The sequence below is a fragment of the Glycine soja genome, chromosome 11 (assembly GCF_004193775.1).
Source record: "Glycine soja cultivar W05 chromosome 11, ASM419377v2, whole genome shotgun sequence".
Lineage (NCBI taxonomy): Eukaryota > Viridiplantae > Streptophyta > Magnoliopsida > Fabales > Fabaceae > Glycine > Glycine soja.
This window is the reverse complement of record NC_041012.1, coordinates 36,999,556-37,011,655: the sequence shown is the minus strand read 5'-3', so window position 1 is coordinate 37,011,655 and position 12,100 is coordinate 36,999,556. Positions and strand designations below refer to the sequence as shown.

The 12,100-nt window shown below is 26.7% G+C and overlaps 1 protein-coding gene and 1 long non-coding RNA gene across 2 annotated transcripts; both read right to left on the bottom strand.

Moving 5' to 3' along the window:
• Positions 1–4,133: 4,133 nt before the first annotated feature.
• Positions 4,134–6,527, bottom strand: LOC114375711 (heat stress transcription factor B-2a-like). The gene is made up of 2 exons (XM_028333561.1): positions 6,171–6,527; positions 4,134–4,673 (listed from the first exon to the last, which is right to left on the bottom strand). The coding sequence occupies exons 1-2, from the start codon at positions 6,519–6,521 to the stop codon at positions 4,335–4,337; spliced, it is 690 nt and encodes a 229-aa protein (XP_028189362.1). The 5' UTR covers positions 6,522–6,527; the 3' UTR covers positions 4,134–4,334.
• Positions 6,528–9,114: 2,587 nt separating this feature from the next.
• On the bottom strand, positions 9,115–11,049 carry LOC114374270. Its single transcript, XR_003658535.1, has 5 exons — positions 10,552–11,049; positions 10,069–10,161; positions 9,896–9,997; positions 9,728–9,811; positions 9,115–9,334 (listed from the first exon to the last, which is right to left on the bottom strand). It is a non-coding gene; the product is annotated as an uncharacterized LOC114374270 (long non-coding RNA).
• Positions 11,050–12,100: the final 1,051 nt, after the last annotated feature.

The window sequence follows — 12,100 nt, the reverse complement described above, 5'->3', positions numbered from 1 at the left end:
TTCCATAGAAAGATAGCTTCAACTCAAGGCGTTCCTGCAAATATTAATATTGACCATGTAAGAACATTATTCAATTGTAAATTATGTGTTTTTTTTTTACACAAATACAAACCTCTCCATTCCAGATTCTGAAAGCAATGTGATTTTCATAATCTATCAAAACTGATATGTCATGGGGTCATGCTGGAAAACCCTCAACATCAGTAGGAGGATCCTCAACAGGTGCTTCTTGTTGTCGTTCCTTGTCGTGCAATTCCTCTGCAGTCGTAGGAGGATCCTCAAGAACACACTCTTATTGTCGCTACCTGCGAGCAGATGCGATAGGTCTTCGCCTCTAGAGGCATCATTGTCATCATCACTCCCTTGTTTTCTCCCTAGGACTTTTCCTATTGCTCGACCTAAAGCATAACCAAGACCTCTAATTCTAACCATTATATGCACAATATCATTAAAATTATCGTGTTTTTTATATTCAATCATTTTTTAAAATGTTTAATTATTTTGAATATTTTCTTGAATAATTTTTTAATAACTAAAAATGTAAAAATATTTTGAAATTTTCATTCCATCATTTTTCAGTTTTAGTTTCAACAATGTTACAATATTTTTTTTTACTAACTAACAATTCTAAAATCTTGTACATTTTCATTTAAATCATTTTTAAATTTTGTTTTCAACAATTGTTTTAAACTAACAAACTAATTTAAATTATTTTAAATGGTTTTTTTAAAAAAAATTAAAATTAATAAAATAAAATTATTTTCAATAATTTTTAAACTAACTAACAAAATTTAAATTATTTTAAAAGTATTAAAAGTAAATTTTTTAAGTAATAAAACTACCAAAATGAATATATTTTAATATTTTATTTCAATAATTTTTTATAACTTACAAATTTGTTATACAATTAAAATATTTATTTCAATATTTGTTTTAATTAATTTAAATATAGTCTTAGTTTTGGAAATCTTATCTAATCTAATCTTACTCTTAATATGGGAAATCTAATCTAAACAAATCTAGTCTAATCTTATATTACCATACATAACTAGATAAACAAAACTAATTAAATAATATAAAAAGGAAGCCTAACATATAAATCATAAAAATTATCATTTGCATAATATAAATTAAAAGACTAACCAAATAAGTCCATACATAATAAAATTTTAATACATTATTAAATGTCACAAATTATTACAATACACTAAAAAATAATTACACTAAATATTTTTAACAAAACCACTAAAATAAAAATAAATTTTAAAAAATAACAACAATTTTTTTTACGAAACATAACAACACTAGAAATATTTTAAAACATTACTAAAACCTTTATTATTTTCATTTTAAAAACAAAATAAAAAAAAACCATACGGATCAGTAATAATTCATGCAACACTAAATAAATTTCAAAAATAACTAAAACAAATTTTACCAAACATAACAAAAATTAAAAAATAATTATTTTTTTATGAAAAATAACAACAAAAATTAAAATTTTTAAAATAATTTTGAGTTTATTATTTTCAAAAAAAATTAAAAAATACCATTCGGATCAATGATCCGTATGGCAACAACAGTAATTAAATTTTAATAAATAACTATTTCTTTACCATACATAAAAAATATATAAAAAAAAACTCACAATTTTTTTTAAAAATATCAACAAAAATAAAATTTTTAAACATAATTTATAGTTTATTATTTTTATTTAATAAATTTTTTTTAAAAAAATATCATACGATCCGTATGAATCATACAAATCACTGATTCATACGATAACAACACTAATTAAATTTTAATAAATAACTAAATTTTTTTAGCATACATAACAACAATTAAAAAAATTAAAAATAACTCAGAATTTTTTTATAAAATAGCAACAAAAATAAAATTTTAAAAAAATAATTTCTATTTTATTACTTTGAGTTAATAAAAAATTAAAAAATACCATACGGATTAGTATGGCAACAACACTAATTAAATTTTGATAAATAACTAATTTTTTTTGCCATACATGACAATAATTAAAAAAATTGAAAATAACTCACAATTTTTTTTTAAAAAAAATGGAAACAAAAATAATAATTTTAAACATACTTTCCATTTTATTATTTTGAATTAATAAAAAATTTAAATAATACCATCCATATGGCAACAACACTAAATAAATTTTGAAAAAAAATATTAAAGCTGTTTCACTAAAAATAATAACAATAACAAAATTTTAAAAAATAACTTAAAAATATTTTACGGAACATAACAGCAAAAATATAATTTTTGAAAATAATTTCCAGTTTATTATTTTCAATTAAAAACAAAATTTATAAAACAAACCATACGGACAAGTGATCTAAATGGCCACAACACTAAATAAATTTTAAAAAACAAAACATAAAAAATATTACCAATAATAACAACAATATTTTTTTTTTAATAATAACTTAAATAAATTTTACCAAACATAACAATAAAAAAATAATTAAAAATAAAATAAAAAAACATACGGATTGGTATTCTGTATGACCTATATGGATCAATAATTCGTGTGGGTCATATGAATCATCAATCTGTATGAATTTTTTCCCGCAAAATGTCATTTTTTCCATTAGCACTTCATACGAAGAACAACAAAAACCATTCAACCCAATAACGAGAAATAATACAATCATTCAATAACATCAATATAGGAAATAATCATTCAAGACTTCAACAAAAACGACCACTTACCTCGAAAAAGATGACTCAACGAAAAAGAAGGAGAAGAACCACTAAGAAGACGAATAACCACAAACCATCAACTGCAACAACCACAACCAAGGTGTGAGAACAATCAACCACAAGGAGAATGAAAAAGAATACAACAAACGAGAGCACGTAGGGAAGGGAGAAGCACAACACGAAGAGCACGAAGAGGAAAGAGTATACGCCGAGAGGAAGATGAAGGAAAACAATAGCGGTGTATGGACGGTAATCCAATTTATATTATTAGGGTGAAGAACATTTTTGTTCTTTCACCTAGGGTGTTGGATGTTCAAAGTAACACTCTTTTTTTAATGGGACGTCAACATATAATTATCCACATGTTCAGACGTTTCACTAATCCTTGTGGATATGAAGAAAAAAAATCCAACCAAAATCATTATGAAAGAGATTCCCTTATGCTTTAATATGAGTAATAAAGGTATTATTTATCGTTAAATTAAGTTTCCAACTTCTTTGTCTTACACTCTTATTAAGTTTTTGAATAAGCTGTTATTCGTTGAGGTTGTTTGTATTCTATATCACTGCATATATATTTAGTATTCACAAGTCCGTCAAAAAAAATTCACAAGTGTTTTTCGTGGTTTATAAGCGTTAATTAAAAACCTAATTAATTCATCTTTTTACTTTATGTTCGTTGACATCTTTTCAAATTAATAAAATATGAATTCTAACATGATATGATATGAGATCAAGGTATTAAAAACTTAATTATCAAATTTAATAATTATCTAATCGAAAACTTAATCAAACTTAAAAGTATATATTTCAAATTTAAAACTTTGTTAATTGAACTATAAATAATTATTATTTTAAAAACTTTAAAATGGATATGGATTTCATAATAAAATTATTCAAGTTATAATAAAATGTAAATTTTAATAAAATATATTAAATTTAGAGTGTGGGTTATAGAATAATCACATCTATTTCTTTCAGCTCTTATTCTATCTAATAACTGCAAATTATCATCATGGGAAGCTTTTTATTTTCAATTTTTAGATTGCTTAGTATAAACATACCAACTTTCTTGTCTTCCTTCGTCTCGTTGTCTTTTATTATTTTTTATTAATTACTTTGAAAATGAGCACGCTTGAATTAACCTCACTGCCCTCGTCAACTACTCAATCAACAAAACATGCTAGCCATTTATTCCTCGACTTCAAATATTTGTCTTAAATTTAAACTTTATGCTTACTTTTTTTTTCTTTCTTATATTGTACGTTTATCTGTTAATTTCACATTTTTTTTTCTTTTTATATCACAACATCCTTCTTTATATCATATTGATAATAATAAATTAGCGAGTATTTGTTATTGTAGGTTGCTATATAAATAAATATCACAAGGAATTTAATCTGTCACTATTGGTGAAATTTGAAATTTCTATAAAAAAGAAATTTACATGCTTGTTTCTTAACAGATAAATTTCACATTTTAAGCTCACCAAGAATTTATGTGGATATATGAGTAAAGCGTGATTGTTAAATTAAAACTAGCCTTATTTATAGTCAATGAAAACTTAAACAGCTCTATATATTTTAATTTCATCAAATAATAATTATCAATTAACATAGTCTCCTAACTTTATTTTGGTGGCTGTCCATAAATTGAGAGAGACATTCCAACAACTTCATTTCAAGTGTTTTGCATTCATCTATCTGCATTTGTAGCTCTAATCTCTCCTTCTTTAGGTTCTTGTTCTCCTCCATAAGTAGTTGATGATGATCATTGTTTTCTTCCATGGAACTCGTTGCATTATTTTCCTCAGAAGAAGACTTTAGGTATGCAGGAAACACACTTGGCTCGCACTTTTTCCTCGTGATTTCGCCTAGTATGTGCCTGCAACCCCTCTGAAATTTCTCGTGCTTGAATTCCCATTTTTTGGAGGATATTTTCTTAAATCCCTGTTTTGTAATTTTGAAAAATCAGAAAAAGATGAAACAAACACCAAACCAAACCAGCTAATACAAATATAAAGATCAACAACTTAATTTCTTTTCCTTGTGACAAATATATAAAGGAATTTTTAATTTTACTTTAATACATATATAAAAATATTGCATACTTCCTAGTATTTTTGTTTAATAATTGGCTAATTTACGTTACACAGAATCCTGTCTCTTCACAAATATTACAATATATTATAAACATGTGAAATTTCCTAATTAATACTATAATTTATTGTTGAAGCTTGTCAGTATGATTTTGCAATTGTTTTTTTATAGACAGATTGCTATCTGGGTTTATATAACCTAAATTTAGATACCGTAAATAATTATATTATGATGGTTTGAAGTAAATTGGTACGACATTACGTAGAAGCATCACACGTTGAAACATATATAAAAATACTATTCAACGTCACCATGTTATTATATACACCAAACGGCTGCTCTATAAAATTTTTTGTCAAAGATAAGCTTTTGAAAATTCTTTAACCCAATGTACAGCATGTTATAATGTTCGCAATGAGCAAGGTTTTATTTATTTATTTTTAATTTTCAACTTAAGTGTGCTCCAAGTGTAGTAGTACAGCATGCGCGATACGACTATTTTGACTTTTAGTTTTAAAAAAAAAAATACTGATTTGACCATCATCTTATATATATATGTATACATTGACTTGAACTTCATTATTTGCACGTGGTTTGATTTGTTTTGCTTAACTATCATACTTCCTCGTAATAAAAAAGAAAAAACCACGATACTTCCTTTTCAATATAGAAATAGAACTCCTCGATCTAGTTTTGAAAGAAGAAAATGAGGAAGCTAGAGAGGCAAAAACAAAGAAAACAAGAGAGCAAACCAAAAAAACAGAAGAAAAGCTCAAGCATCACTAAATATGACCTTTGATCAATTATTACATTAAGTTTTTTTTTTGTTCAATTATGATACTTCTTTTTCAATAGAGCTCCTCTAGCTAGCGCTCCTAGTTTTGAAGAATGTACAGGGGAATCTGGAGATAAAAAAAAAACTGAAAACCCAAAAGAACAACCAAAAAAGAAAGAAAAGAAAATAAAAAGTCAAAAAAATTGCTAAATATTAATATATTTTGTCTTTAACTCCACATATATTGCATGTATATATATATAGGTATCTTTTAAAAAGAAAACAATGGCTAATCTTTTCTTTATAAATGTTCCCCTTATGGTAAAATTAATTAAGCAAAACCAATTCAAGAAAGTTGATAAATAACTAACTTCAATGCAGAAAGGACATCCATTTGACAATAACTTCGCGTGTTATTATTGTAGTAAACAAGAATATTAATGCATCTTAATTAGTTCCACTTATAATTAAAGAAATAATCATTTTTTTCCTTCTGATTAACTTTCTAAATAGGCATGTTCATGCATGCATGCTACTAGCTAGCTAAGGTACTATATCTATAATTTACTTACATATGTATTCAATTGGCGAATGAAGCTAGAGAAGTTGTTGTGCTTGAAATATCTGGGCAAGGTGAGCTCAGAGAACTCAGCTGGGGACCACACAACAAAGCCAGTTCCTTCTGCATTCCACGACACAATTTTGGTGCTATCTTTTTCATTCTCACTTAATTCTTCCAACAATTCGTATGTTTTCAACAGAAACGGTGCAGGGCACCTTTGCCTTGGTGATTGCCCTGCATGACCACCAACTTTGCTGTTGTTGTTGTTGCCTAAACCAATGTTGAGCTCTAACACATTATAATTATCAGCCATGCTTGATAATTTAAAAGTACTCTCTAGCTGTTGCCTAAAAAGGTTCATATTCTACACACTTCTCTTTATATATATATATATATATATATATATATATATATATATATATATATATATATATCACCTACCATACCACTTGGTAGTTAGCTAGGAACAACATACTCATGCCGTGGAAGCTGTGGACTATTTCCTTTTGTCTTCTTAATGATTTATTTTTCTCCTGCTTTCTTTTACTTTCTCTCGCACGTGAGAAAATAATTAATATTAAAATGAAGACATATATATTCTATCGATGTTCTTGTCTCATCCTAATAATTTGTCTTTTATAAATTACAAGTATTTTTTTATTAAAAATAATATTACTCAAATTAAATATGATTATCACAAGCATGCAGTAGAATTCATTTGAACAACTGAGTATTTAAAATTTAAATTTGATATCCCTAATTATATTGATTTAAGCATGTTATCTTTGCACATAATTTGGAAGAGTAATATGAATATTTTATGTTAGTCAGAGGAATTCTATGACTTTAATTACCATGTGATCGTGACCTACGTATAGCGTTCAATACTATTTTAAAAAGTTGTTCTTTATTGAAATACAGGGGCTGAGTCCAAAGAAAAAGAGGGAGATCGAAGAATGAATTAAGATATATATATATATACAAGGGCTGACTAATTGGAAAATAAAAAAATAGTATTCAAAGGTTTGATGTAATATTCTCAATTTGTTTTCACGGGTACCTAAGAGCTAAATAGAATCTGCTTTTGATAGTTTTGTTTTTGTTTCCTGTATACATAAATTTTAGAATAAAACCGGATTTAAAAGTTTTAAACCCCTCTCACTTAAACTAAGACGTGTTGACAAAAGTTTGATAATTATACTGGCTCACAAAATATTCCAACATTGATAGTGAAAGTTTATCACACTGGCTCACAATATTCCAACATTGATAGTGAAAGTTTATCACACTGGCTCACAGCATATTCCAACGTATATTGATCATATATATACGAGTCGTGAACAATAAGGATCGTCTAATATAATTGGTAATTAGATTGTTGAATCCTTAAACATAGTAAAAATGGTTCAATTTCGTGGTTGTACATATAGAAAAAACTTTATTAGAAGAAATAGAATTTACTTTTAGATATGAAAATAATATTTTTTTTATGAAGAAATAAAACTTTTAAGAATTACAGAGTGATTAGTAAAATTCACTTACTCATAAAAGTTACAAACTTTAATTATTGAATCTATAATTTTTATTCCCCAGCTTCTATTTTTTATTGTCTATATGTTCTGTAGTTTTAAAAAAAGATAATATGGTACCTTCTCTTTTAGAGTGAATACTAAAGCAAATATATATTGCTTTTGAATTTTAATGTAAGGAAATATAAGTAATAATATCCCTTTTTAATAATAGTTTAAAATTGGATTGATAATTAAATTGGTAAAGCTACTTCTTTAAAGTTTTATAATTCAATCATGATCTACACAAAAAGAGTACTAAAACAACAAATAAATCAAATTATCAAATATATGTCAAAAATTAAAGACGTGTGGTAAGTACAAGGGACGGGAAAATGTATATTTATATAAACACACGTGGTATATTAATTAGTGGTAGAATGGTTACTACGTAAAATATCTTATTGCCAATTTTTCTATATTCAACCAACATTTTGGACCGGACTGTTCTATATTCCATACGAAGTATGATATTTTATTTTGTCACAACTCTGGCAAATTACGTTTCGTTTCGGGAAGCTGCAAATTTTCGTTTAGATAAATTCAATCCAATACAAATAATAAAAAAAAATCCTTTTTTATGTCAATTTTCAAAATTTTCATTTTGTATGGTGTAATTGGCTAATTCGACTTGATTTTAAAAATAAGAGCGAATCAAATTTGCACTTTTGAGTTTTTTTATTCAAATTACACATAACACAACTAACACGTTATTAATTCCTACATTAACTCCTTTTATGTGTGAAAATGTTGCAACACTCCCTCCTTATGAATGTTACACCAATATCCCTTTTTAATGTTTAAAAATATCACATTAACACGTTATTATATATTATACTAACATTGTCTGCAAAGAAAGATGCTATAATGGTTAAAAAAGTAGAAAAAGTGTATGTAATTTTGCAAAATTTTGGGAGTATTGGTTATAATTTACTCTAAAAATAATACTCACTACAACAAATCTGTTAAATAATAGAGGTTATTTTTTCGTTTAGTGGAGGTTTTTATCCTCCGCAAAATAAATTAGGGAGGTTTTTCCGCGGTTATATTCGCCACAAACAATTAGCGGCGGTTCTGTAGAGGTTTATTGGAAGAGGTTTTTATACCTACACTAAATATGGAGGTTTTTTGTAAGAGATTTTAAACCTATGCTAAATGCAGAGGTTTATTAAAAGAGGTTTTAAAACTATACTATGAAGGGTTTTTTTTTAAATCATGCTAACAATAGATGTTTTACAATTGATTTCTAATTCTCCTCATTTTCTTGTATATAATGATTTTGTATACTCATTTTAGTTTCATAATCTACATGTATTACAATTTTTCATTTTCTTATGATATCGATAAAAAAAATGTAATAAAAAAACTCATAATGAGGACGTAGAAATTATATTTCAATAACCAAAATAATAACATATAGTTCAAAGATTTATAATTCAAATTTCTATTGTAAATCAAAGTATGACATAAAATCCATAACAAAGTAATATTAGTCTTGTACTAAACTTTAAATCCAAAATACATTATAAGCAAACTAAGGGTTGCTAGCACCGGAAAATCCTTTTGCATCCAAAGGTGTATTAGGAACACTTGAAGCATCATTTGGCTGAAATAAGAAAAGAAAAACACTTAGTCACATATACTATATACAAGGGTGTATCACACATACTAAATCATAATGACCATCAATAAAAATAATCAATTCTAAACAATTGTTTTAATATTCTAAACTTATGCATGATTATTACCTTGGTCATGTATGTTTACTTAAAGACCTAACTTGAGATAAAGAGTATTAAGAACTAGCCAAAATGAATAAAATTCTACCTTAATATTGTTGATTAACTATAAAATCTACTTACAAAACTGTAAATTAATTAACTTAATAAACACACGTACCAATTACAAAATATATTTCCTTACTAATATGCGTGAATAAATTAATAAACTATAGACGTATGTAAAACAGTTTTAAGAGTACATTGTGTATTATACTAACAAGTTTTAGGATACCAACAACATCAAGAGGAGAAACTTCAGATTCATCAACTATGCTTTGAGTCAATCCTACTTCAATTTGTTCCTGCAAACATGTAATAAAATGAAATATAAAAGTTTTAAGATTAAGCACAATCCTTGAAAACAATGTTACTAAAGAAAAACATACCGCTATAGTCTTTGCCGCTTCATTTACAAATGATCCATCTTTCCTTTTATGAGTTTCAATATATAATTGTCCACAACTTGCTAGCTTCCCAGTTTCTAACAACTAAGATAAATAAAGAGTAAGTAAACATTGAACTTCTTTAATTAGTAAAAGTTAACATTTATTGTCATTACCAACTCATTTCTTCTTCTAGGATTAGCTTTGGATCCACCGGTGTGTGGAATAACTTGTTTGCTTCAAATTTCTTTATTTCTCCTACAAAGTTCCTATATGCAAAGCAATTTCAAGTTTACAACTTGTAATAATAATCATATAATTAGCTATAAAAACAATTCAATAATTAAAACAATCTAATTAGAACAAGATAATAATTTGTATAAAATAAGTCATTGAATAATATTATTTAAAATATAATTTACATTAATAAAAAAAGCTTAATTTTTCTAAGGGTTCACACTCAACACAAGAACACATCAATTTCACAGCAATTTCTCATTAGGACATCGACTGATTCATCAAACATATATAATTTCACTGCAATTATAATGATAAAATGAAAATTACAAAAACACCCCAAAACCCATTTCAATTGATATCTCTAAGAATCCCTATACATGTTCTCACTAATCCCTAATTGTGAATAACTCATCCCTTACCTGGGTGTCTTCAGCCAACGATAACAGCATCTCTAGTAGTTCCCTGAGATTCATCCAATTTTTTTCTCTAATTGCTCCGATAGAGTCCCCAAACGTCAGAGAGAGACAGAGAAGAGATTGAAGTCTCCGCTTGTACTGTCTTGATGCGATTCATTTTTCTCTCTCCGTGACTATTATCTCGCAAATCCCAACGGTGAAGGTGTGCGTAACTGAAACAGGAACCACATATCAAAATTTCATGAAAATCTAACGGTTAACGAAACCTGGATCGTAGTTTTATTGAGACCGTTTTGAGTTTCTGCGGAAAAGAAAAAAGGCTACGATGCGAAAAGTATTTCTCTTAGCTCAGACATTGTATCGAAATTCCCAACGGTGAGAATGCTCGAAATTGGGTTGTGAACATGCTTTTTAAATTTCACGACGATCCAACGGTGAATGAATCCGAGATCGTCATATTTCTGAGACAGATTTGGTGAAAAAAGAGAGGATTTTGAGAGGAGAAGGGGAAAAACGAAAATGAGGAAAAGAGGAGGCACCTGACTTAACATAGCTATTTATATCTAGGGTACTCAGCCTATTATTTACTCTATGTTTATTTATTTATACTAAAAAGCTTTATAAATTTATTTATGAAAAAAATGGGATGTGAGGGAGAGTTAGAGAGGGAAATTGGGATTTTGTGATTTTTTTGAGAGGGAAATTGGGATTTTGTGATTTTTTTAAGAGGGAATTTTTTTTTTGCCGAAAAAAAACATGATTTATTTTGTTTTAAAGAGAAAAGAGTGGAAAAATAATATTTAATTAGCAGAGTTATAAACCTCCACAAGCACAAAAAATGGTAGTTTTTAATAAATTAAGGAGGTTTCTAAAACCTCCACAAAATAAGCACAAAAAATGATAGTTTTTAATAAATTAAGGAGATTTCTAAAACCTCCCCAAATTACCTTCATTATTTAACATTTTTTTTTTGTAGTCATGTTATGTAATGTGTTCTTTCTTTTTATGAATTCTCTCTAAATCTCATTAACTAGTTTAACTTTATTTTTTAATCAAATTCATATAAAAAACATTTAATAAAAAAATATATTTTAAAACAATAATTTAATTAAAAATTATATATAGACTAATTTCTGTTTGATTCGGTGTAAAAATATTATACTACTATATATATAATATGTGTAAGCACAATGGGAGTTTTAAAAAACTAATCTCGATTGTATAATTAAAAATATCATTAAAATTGTCCTAAACATACGTATAATTATATTCTTCTGTCTTTGACTAGAGACCTCTCAAGAAAAGGTATTCGTTTTAGATAAAAAAAAATACTGATTGTAAAAGTTCATCGAAGCCTGAGCCGTCGCATGGAAGAACCTAGCAAACCTTTATTTTTTATATATAAAAAAGAACCTGACAAACTTTATGACCGGCAGCTGGAGTGTACTCTTGTTATTATTCAAAAATAAATGTTAATCAGTATTTTTAAGATATAATTTTTTTTTAGTTTTTTAATCAATATTTTAGCAGCATTAGTTAGCAAGACGTAAAG

Excerpts from the sequence above, each read along its gene's own strand:
- LOC114375711 (XM_028333561.1), bottom strand. The coding sequence starts at position 6,521 with ATGAACCTTTTTAGGCAACAGCTAGAGAGTACTTTTAAATTATCAAGC. Across the intron at positions 4,674-6,170 it reads TTCGCCAATTGAATACATAT|GGATTTAAGAAAATATCCTC; the intron begins GTAAGTAAATTA and ends ATTACAAAACAG.